Genomic DNA, 10385 nt, shown 5'->3' with positions numbered 1-10385 from the left:
TGTGTGTGTGTGTGTGTGTGTGTGTGTGTGTGTGTGTGTGTGTGTGTGTGTGTGTGTGTGTGTGTGTGTGTGTGTGTGTGTGTGTGTGTGTGTGTGTGTGTGTGTGTGTATCAGGTATCGATGCATGAAGTGTGTCAACGTACATCTGTGTCAGAGTTGCTTCCTGACGGACAGACAGACCAGGAAACACAAAACTACACATCCTGTGCTGGAACACTGCACACAGGTACGTACGCACACACACACACACACACACACACTCCGGAGCCAGAAACAGTCAGTGAAGTTTCATTGCCACCCATTAATTTGGGTCTCAAAATGACAGCAATAGTACAACTTGAAGTTGAATCGTATTAGTATTATACACACAGCACACAACACAAGCAGCAGTAGCAAAGAAAAAAGGAGAAAAAAAGGTTCCTACCTTGAGCCGTCTTCTACTTGACCTCATCAGTTATGTAAGTGATGGCTAGGGTCAAACTTTGGAACCCATGGATAGATATATAGAGCCCCCCTCTCTGTAGTTCATCCCCTCGGATGAGCGCCCTCCAGTGGCGTCTCCAGTCATCTCCATCCTCCATACATCTGGCTATAGCTCTCCAGTACCTTCCTCCCCTGCTGGGGGCTCCCGGTATCAAAGGCAGTGAGGGACCCGGACCACCAGCCCCATTCTCCCAGCTGCCATCTTCTCACTCAGCCTTGGCAGTACCCTCATACATATGCTTGTTGGTAACATGTTCATCCTGGTTGATATTTAGTGCTGCACATTGTGTTCTGGTGTAGCACAGTGGCCAGGGACTTCTTTGGAGCAGGTTTCGGGCTGTATAGGAGAACAGACTCTACAGGACTCAGAAAAAGCTGAGTTTGATATTGTCGGGGGTTCAACTTCCATACACTGGCCATGGCATTCAGAGTCTGGGGTCATCACCTTGGCTCTTGTACTTGTGGACATGGCTCAGGGGTTGGTAGCTCAGTAGTTTGGGATGGACACCATAAGCCTTGAGTGAAAGAAAGAAAGAAAGAAAGTGGCATTTTTAAACATGCACACATTATAAAAGAGCTCCACCTAGAAATCTGACAAGGGCAGTGGTTCTCAACCTGTGGGTCGGTCCCCACATGATTATTTTTTCACTGTGATCTGGGGACCCCCCCCAGATCACAGTGAAGTGACAATTTAAGGACTTGTTAGACCATTTTAATACAAAAAGACACTAAAAGACCAAAAGTTATCAACAAACTATACAATAAAAACTGGTCAAGCTTTGGCCAAATTGTGAGCTTGTAGATATGTTCACAATTATTTATCTGTGGAACCGAAAATGTAATGCCCCAACTCCTAGGACTAGGTCTAGGATATGCCTAAATAAATTAAGATTACATAGAAATCTAGGTGTGCAAATCAGGACAGGTTGTAACACTCCAATATAACTTTCAATTAAACCATCAATGGTAAACACTATAGTGATGGTTTAATAGCTGAAACACTCACACGAAGCAGTGTGAACTGTGAAATATTTGCATCTTATATTCAATCATATCCCTTTAACCACATGAACCTTAGCATCTCTATTCTGGGGTGAACATTCAGCTGATAAGATCTTTGCCTGTTGAGACCTGATGCTCTTATCCAGAGAAACATACAGGTGAGGGTTTAATAAGTATGAGGTTTCATACAAGGACATTTGGTAATTGGTACCATTACACCCCAACATTGAACTCAATGGACGCGGCCGCCCTGTTCTATTCGTTTTTTAACGGTGTTCTCTGGCTCGATAGGACCCATGCACACAGCACCTTCAAGCACCTTATTTAATGGTCTGCATTTCAAAATATAATACAGATCTAGCCTTTATGCACACAAAGTACTCAAACGTTTTACTTCAGTAAAAGTATCAATACCACAATGTAGATTTACTCTGTTAAGTAAAAGACCTGTATTAACAATGCACTTAAGTAAAAGTACAAAAGTATAAAAAATATTGGCATCAAAATATACTTAAAGTACCAAAGTATAGTTCAAATGTATAAAATGTATAAACATTTTTTGAAAATAGCAGATCTACAAGCTCACAACACGTCAAGCTTGTAGATTGGCTATTTTCAAATAGCCGAAGTATAGGGTATATATATAGGGCTGAAGTGGTTAATGTATGTTTTGTAATAATAATCAAAATCAACAAGTAGCTAAAGTTTTCAAATAATTGTAGTGGAGAGTAAAGTAGCCTACAATATTTGCCTCTGAGATGTGGAGTAGAAGTATGAGTATTGAAAAATTTAGGTACTCTAGTAAAGTCAAAGTACCTCAAAATTGTAGTAATTAAGTACAGTACTTGAGTAAATGTACTGAGAAAATGAGTTCTTTACACCACTGCCTTTTTACAACACATATAGCCGACCTGGACAGATTTAACCACTACTGAAATACACACATATGCCTCTTTACTAGGCCTGCATATTGGCATCACAATTAAACACAGCTCAGCCTACAATAGAAAGAGAACGTGACATTGCGCCATTGAAAGTAACCAAACAATGTCGGCCAACGTCCATTGAGTTCAATGGAGAGGTGGCGACATCTTGTGTTTAGTACTTCATATTGCATGTAGGTGTTCCAATCCAATCCAATCCACTTTATTTGTATAGCACATTTCACAACCAGGGTTAAGGGTTTACAAAGTGCTGCACAGAAAATCATGCAAAATACAAGCTAAAATATGCTAAAAACACAGAAAACACCATCAAAAACACAGAAAACAAATAAGACATAGACCACGGAAAACTCTCAAGCGGGGTTAAAATGCCAAGGTGTAAAGGTGTGTCTTAAGCCGAGATTTAAAAGTCTCAATGGTGGGGGCCCTTTTAACATGGGGGGAGCGCATTCCATAGGGTGGGGGCTATGGCAGCAAAGGCTCGGTCGCCTCTGGTCTTTAATTTGGTCCTTACTGTGACCTCGAGACTTAGCTGGCCAGCAGACCGCAGTGACCTTGGGGGGGTATAGACCTTTATGAGGTCAGAGAGGTACTGAGGTGCCAAGCCATTCAGGGATTTAAAAACAAACAATACAATTTTTAAATCAATTCTGAAGCGAACAGGTAGCCAGTGGAGTGAGGCCAGCACGGGCGTAATGTGCTCACGCCTACTGGTTCCTGTCAGGAGGCGTGCCGCAGAATTTTGGATTAGCTGCAGGCGTGCCAAGGAGGCTTGATTTAGCCCGACATATAGCGCGTTACAGTAGTCCAGACGTGTGGAAATAAAGGCGTGAATGACTCGCTCAAAATCATTGAAAGACAGAACTGATTTAATTCAGGCAAGCAGTCTCAGATGGTAGAAGCTGGAGCTGACCACAGCATTAACCTGTTTATCTAATTTGAGCAGATTGTCAAATTTGACTCCAAGGTTGGAGACAACAGGTTTCACATAAGACTGTAGGGGGCCCAGATTGGTGGGTATAATGCCAGGACCACTAGGCCCAAACACTATGACCTCTGTCTTTTTTTCGTTGACACTTAGAAAGTTAAAAGCCATCCAGGTTTTAACATCATTGAGACAATCTAGAAGTGGTGTCAGGGAGCTATTACTTTCCTTCTTTAAGGGCATGTAGATTTGAGAATCATCTGCATAGAGATGGTATGAGATGCCATGCTTCTTAAAAAATAGTCCCAGGGGGAGAAGGTAAAGGGAGAACAGTATAGGTCCAAGGATCGAGCCCTGGGGGACTCCGGAGGACAGGGGCGTGGAGGATGACACAAAATCTCCAAATTTGACTGAGAAACATCTCTCAGATAGATAAGACCTAAACCACCTGCAAGGAGGTGTTAATTCTAAGCAGCTAACAGTGGGCTGCTAACTTACCTGGATAATTCACTGCATTGAAAAGAAAACGCCCAACAGTTTGTCATGGAGATAATTTGACTTCTAGTTCAGCTGTCAAACTAACTCCATTAAGAACCTCTCACTCCGCTATACGAGTGAGAGGTTCTTAATGGAGCTAGCTGTCAAACATGTATTTTGGCAGTTTACACTGGCCTGACAACACCACTCAACTTCCATGTGGTTGAAGCTTACATTAAAAGTTGTTTATGTCATTATTTTACTTCCAAATTATAATGGAGCTTTCTGTCAAACAGGTGTGGATGTGGGGGGAGGGGGAGGGGGGGGTTCAAAGGAGGAGGATTTAAAGAGCCCATGAAGCCCGCTTGGGGGAGTGTGGTTGGTTGTTGCCATGTCTGCCTTTTTATCAGCGAATTTTGGCTAGTTTTTCTGTAAAGTCGCTTGTAAATATTGGTCGGTATTGCGGTTTATTGAGCTTGTTTTTAAAATGTGTAGTTGCTTATTTGGGCTTGCATTGCTGTCTAATGTTGTTTAAACCAGCTTGCTTTCATATTAAGAGAGAGTGCCATGCAGAGTGCCATGCAGTGTTGCCAAATTTATCGAGAGAAACAAGCGGACAGTCTACGAAAACATGCCCAAAACAAGTGACTAGAGGCCTAATGAACACACACACACACACACACGCACGCACACACAATCTCTATTCATCTCTTTCTCCCTCAGCCATCTTGGAGAGAGTCTCTGGCTTCGTTCGCCCACAGCACTCGTCACGCCCTGTTGCCACGGCGATACACTCGTCGAGAGGCGGAGAGGAGGCGGGGCCTGATGAGGGGGGCGGAGTCACAAGAGCCTCAGGCCAGGTAGGAATTTTATTATATTCTCTCTCTTTTATTCAGTGCAAGGATTCAGACATTTTCATCATGTCTGGATGTTTTAGAATAGAATGTAAAAATAAATGGATTAAATCATATTAAAGGGGGTGGTTTGTTTGTTAAAATAAGTGTTAAATAGCTCTTTATTCTGATAGTAATCATTGCTATAGAGTGATTTGACTTGAGGCTTCCTGTCACTCCACCTATTTAGTAAACACAAAATACATTTTCAGATCAGGATACCAGTTTTAACCTATCAGGAGAGAGAACCCGACAATTTCCGTTTCACTTGTTTATCCTGCATGAGTTCTCTCATCTGATTGGATGTTTGGTTTGACAGTGTTTCAGTCACCATGGTTACACTGTTTCAGTCGTCATGGCATTGTTTACAGTGTTTCAGTCTTCATGATTCCAGGGCGCTGTCACCTGACTCTTCACAGCCATTGGTTGCCTCACCTGTCCGTCACTCCTCTTCAATCAGTCCCCACCTCCACAGAGCTCCTCCTCCTCCTGATACCCCACCCTCCTCCTCCTCCTCTCCTCCACCTCCTCCCCCCAGCGGAGCGTCTCCTCCTCCTCCTCCTCGCGGAGCGTCTCCTCTCTGCTCCTCTCCTCCCAGACTCCAGTGTAAATCTCAGCAGACTGAGAATGTCAAAGAGGTGAGAAACTATTTATAATTTAACCATTTAGCACAGAACTTTTTAACAGTACTGTATCTATATTGCACTTTGAATGCATCAGCGCTTTTTTAAAAAATAAATACTGTCTGCTCTCTCTCAACTTTTTAATGTTTTTAAATGGCTGGGAGCTGACCAGTACAACCACAGTCTTTACCGCAGGTCACTGAGAGCTGACCAGTACAACCACAGTTTTCTACTGTTGTACTGGAAGCAGACCAGTACAACTATGCTTGTGATTCCATGGTAACTATGTTTGTGTTTCCAGAAGAGAGACTCAGCTTTACTGAAGGATGTCAGACACCTACAGAGAGATAGATGGTGAGTGTGTGCATGTGTGCGTGCGTGCGTGCGTGCGTGCGTGCGTGCGTGCATGCGCGCGCGCGAGTGAGTGTGTGTGTGTGGGGGACGGTGCAAAGTTGGGATGGAACACTTTTAAATCATCAGCAATTAGCAGACACTCTTAACCACAGTGACTCACAATAAGTAAGGTAATCACACACATAGAATGCATCATTAAACAGAATGTATATCTAAAAAGTACAAATTACAAACCCGAATGCCCCTAACCCCTACTACTCCCATTGTGTGTGTGTGTGTGTGTGTGTGTGTGTGTGTGTGTGTGTGTGTGTGTGTGTGTGTGTGTGTGTGTGTGTGTGTGTGTGTGTGTGTGTGTGCGTGTGCTTGTGCTTGTGCTTGTTTGCGTCCAGGCTGTTAGAGGAGGAGCTGAAGGTGTGGCGAGTGACCGTCCAATCAGAACAGGGGATTCTGGAGGATAGGTGTTCTGAGATGGAGGTCACCGTGGAAACGCTGAGACGACACAACCTCCAACTGCAGACCATGATCACACGGGTACACACACACACACACACACACACACACACACACACACACAGACACACACACACACATGCACACACATGCACGCACACACGCTTCCTGGAGGAAGGTCACTGTTTGACTGACCTCATGACCTTTCCTCTAGTACCAGCTGGGAGTATTGCTGGGTGTAATGAGCAGTACTGCCTTTAGAGGGCAGTAATTCTCAACTTTTCAACAGACCCCCATTTGATATGAAATTTACCTCTGTCTGGGACCCCAGTTGACACTGTAACACCTCCATGCTCTCTTTTACATGTATTAAACCATGTTATTTAACCATGCACATAAAACTGGGACTTCATATACCTGCTGTGCAATAGAAATCAATACGTATTTGCACATTGCACATTATTTGAACATTACATAATCACATATCACATATCATCACAGAAATACACCGATACTGTTGCAGAGTCAACAGTATAAACATACAGTACACCGGCATACAGTGTCACAGCTGAATAGAATACACCGGTGATATTACACTACAGAGTCAATGTCTGTATACGGTATTGTGCTGGAGTTACTGTCAAAAATGTGTTTGTTTGTTTGTTTATTGATTGACTGCTGGGAACCCACCAAAAAAAGCGCTGCACCTTCTTCATTGTGCGCAGAGGTTTGTGCGAGACTGTTGTCGCCAAACCTGGCCACAGCGGGATGTCTGGTCATTGCGTTTTAATGAGAATGCGCACAAAAAGTGGAAAATAAATCTTGACGTGTGCAAGTGGAGCATCCGTGAGCGGCCAGTGAAAACGACTACATTAATTAAGATTGAGTGGGGGAAAAAATCTGTGTCCGTTCGCTTATGCTTGCACACCTGGTGGGTTTCAAGCGTGAATTAGTCAATTGGCCATCTTGTGTAAATCTGTAAATCTGAAGGTCACGTGATGGCCACGTCTCTCAGACTCTCAGCAGGACAGGAACAGATGAAAACACACACCACCACCCTGGAGAGGAGGAGAACACCACCACACATCCCTCTGGAGAGGAGCAGGAGGAGGAGGAGACGAAGAGGAGGAGAGGGGAGGAGAACACCACCACCACACACCCCTCTGGAGAGGGGCAGGGGGAGGAGGAGGAGGAGGAGATGAAGAGGAGAGAGGAGGAGTACAGAGAGCGACTGAGGGAGGAGGAGGAGGAGGAAGACAGTGAACTGGCCTTCCTGAAGGACGAAGCAGAAGCAGAGGAGGAGCAGGACAAGGTTATTATAGTTTTATTTATTTTTTTTGTTTATTTAGTTTTTTTTTTTTTTACTTTCCTTTTTCGATTTCAGTTTAGTTTTGATTATAGTTTTTTAAAGTGGGTTAGTTAGTTTAGTTTTTATTTCATGAAAAGGCAAAGTTTTAGATTTGTTTTTTTATTAGTTAGTTTTATTGTTAGTTTTTCATTGTAATACTATAGATTAGTCGGGCAAGATTCAACAAGGTCAGGAAAATAACAAAAAATATAGCAGATCTACAAGCTCACAACATATCGCAATGTGACACGCTGTGAGCTTGTAGATCTGCTACTTTTGCCTACTTTTGCCAGTGTCCATTACTTCTAAGGGCACTAATTACACAGCCACTGACAACATGAAGTGTTGAACGCCTATTTTCCAGTGTACAAAGAGGCAAAAGTACACTCAGAAGTACAATGACAATCTCTCGCCTAAATAGTCTGTCACCTGTGTGTCCCCCCTCCGGCAGGGGGGGGGGGAATCTCACCTGCCCTAAATGTAATTCCTGGGGACGCTACTGAATTGTAGTTTGTGTTATTTTGTTAGTTTAAATTAACTACAGCATAATAACCCTGGAGCAGGAAGAAGACACAAAGCCAGAGGAGCAGGAGGAAGAGGAAGAGGAAGGACAAAGCGGGAGTGAGTTTGGATCAGACACAGAAACTCATTCTCCCACAATCCCACGGGAGAGGACGTCTTTACAGCCCTGCCAGTCTGAAGAGGAGGGGCCTGTTGGTGACGGACATCTCGGCCCTCCAATGGCAGCACACGGTTTATCCGTAGAGGAGGAGGTGAGGACTAAGAAGCGGCTCATCAGTCCAATGGGGGAGGAGTATTTCCGCAAAGAAGAGGATTGTGGGACTTGTAGTCCAGTAGAGGCAGACCAACAGCTGTGGGAGCTGGTAGCATCTCTGAAAGCTGCTCTGCCTCTGCAGAAAGACACACAGACAGGTGAATATGGAGATACAAGGTTTCTGCCCGACAGCAACGATCTGATGATGATGAAAAATAATTAAACTTTATTCATAGAGCACCATTATTAACAGTGTGACATTAGGGGGTTAAAAAGGCTTTTCTGTTAAATACTTACAATTGTTATTGAGCTAGTATGCCTGAGGTCCAACGACGGCAGGCTTTTCCAGAGTCTAGGGGCCTTGGGGGCAAAACCCCGGTCACCCTTGGTCACCAGAATGGAATAGCCAGAAGAGCTGAATCAGAGGACCTCGGGGTGCAGACCAGACACAACTCAGCTAGGTAGCTAGGTGCCAGACCATGAAGAGCTTTACATGTTACATATTCTAAAATCAATTAAGTCTAATAGTTACTGGCAGCCAGTGTAGAGCAGCTGATTATGATGATGATAATGATATTGGATGATGAAGAAGATGAAGGTCTTACGTGTGTTGTGTCTCCACTCCAGGCTCCAGGTCACAGACTGACCTCCTGATGGCTGCAGAACAAATAGGAGACTCCATACACCACCTAGTGGCAGTACTGAGCTCTCACACACACTATGCACAAACACATTGACACACACACACACACCCACACCCACACCCACCCACCCACAAGCTTCTTATTTCGTGTATCATCCTCAAATGTCCAACTCAGTGTCGTACAGCCACGCCCTCGCCAATTCTGGTTCGTAGGCGGTTCAGCAGTAGAATCCATTGCCGCCGTGGTAGATCTTCTCCTTCGACGCCATCTCCCGGGTCCTGGATGTAGCGACGGTGGATACGTGAGGGCCCGGCAAGCTCCCACTCCTGCTCCCAGGATGCCGCCAGCCAGGCGCTTGTACATGTCCTCCTGGGTGGAACGGAGCGTCTCTTGTGCCGCTTTATTTATAAGGGTGGCGAGACTTGAGTCTGTTCGGGAGGTGCTGATGTCGTTGTAGTGTTGTACAGCAGTGGTTCTCAACCTTTTCAAGCCGTGACCCCCCAAAATAATTGCAAGGCAGTGTGAGCTTGTAGACTATTTTCACAATTCTTGCCTCTCTGTTATATTATTTGGCAATTTGGACAATGTTTGATCAGTTTTTAAAGTATAGTTTGTTGATTACTTTTGATGCAGTAATGGTCTTTTTTCTTTTCTTTCATTTTTTAGGTATTAAAAAGGTCTTAAAAGTCCTTAAATTGTCACTTCACTGTCATCTGGGGACCCCCCAAAAATCATACCCATAGGTTGAGAACCACTCTTGTACAGGATTAGCCTGGTAACGTGCGTAAAACGTAAAATCTTAAACAGGAAGTGAGTTATGGACAAAATTCAAAATGGCCACCTAAACTGTTGACCGTTGACTCAAAAGACACCAAAAGAATCTCCAAAAAGCATAACATTTGGCACATATGTCCCTTGGGTCATCCTAAGACATCCTAGAAGGGGTGCCCAAAGGAATCTGAAACAGGAAGTGAGTTATTGACTAAATTGAAAATGGCCGCCTAGTGTTGTCGATTGACTCAAAAGACAACTAAAGAATCTCATAAAAGCATACAATTTGGCACACATGTTCTTTTGGTCATCCTAAGGCATCCTAGAAGGGGTGCCCAAAAAAATCTTAAGCAGGAACTGAGTTAAGCAGGAACTGAGTTATTGACAAAATTGAAAATGGCCGCCTACAGTGTTATCTATTGACTCAAAAGACAACTAAATAATCTCATAAAAGCATACAATTTGGCATACATGTCCCTTGGGTCATCCCAAGACATCCCAGAAGGGGTGCCCAAAAAGATCTTAAACAGGAAGTGAGTCATTGACAAAATTGAAAATGACCGCCTACAGTGTTGTCGATTGACTCAAAAGACAACTAAAGAATCTCATAAAAGCATACAATTTGGCATACATGTCCCTTGGGTCATCCTAAGACATCCTAGAAGGGGTGCCTGAAATTATCTGAAACAGGAAGTG

The 10385-nt window shown here is 43.9% G+C and overlaps 1 protein-coding gene across 1 annotated transcript in view; it reads left to right on the top strand.

The window, feature by feature from the left end:
* dytn (dystrotelin) overlaps positions 1-9206 on the top strand; it is a gene marked incomplete at both ends in the record, with an annotated part of 12443 nt that extends 3237 nt beyond the window's left edge. The window contains 9 exons of the mRNA XM_080447002.1: positions 115-226; positions 4555-4691; positions 5323-5362; positions 5649-5701; positions 6091-6232; positions 7167-7324; positions 8044-8432; positions 8902-8972; positions 9093-9206. Of these exons, the coding sequence (XP_080303128.1) occupies positions 115-226; positions 4555-4691; positions 5323-5362; positions 5649-5701; positions 6091-6232; positions 7167-7324; positions 8044-8432; positions 8902-8972; positions 9093-9206 (1216 nt within the window). The remainder of the gene's footprint in view (positions 1-114; positions 227-4554; positions 4692-5322; positions 5363-5648; positions 5702-6090; positions 6233-7166; positions 7325-8043; positions 8433-8901; positions 8973-9092) is intronic.
* Between the last annotated feature and the right edge of the window lie 1179 nt (positions 9207-10385).

The sequence above is a fragment of the Gymnoscopelus braueri genome (assembly GCF_963280865.1).
Source record: "Gymnoscopelus braueri genome assembly, chromosome: 13".
NCBI lineage: Eukaryota > Metazoa > Chordata > Actinopteri > Myctophiformes > Myctophidae > Gymnoscopelus > Gymnoscopelus braueri.
The sequence above is the reverse complement of the archived record's forward strand: the minus strand, read 5'-3'. Positions and strand labels throughout refer to the sequence as shown.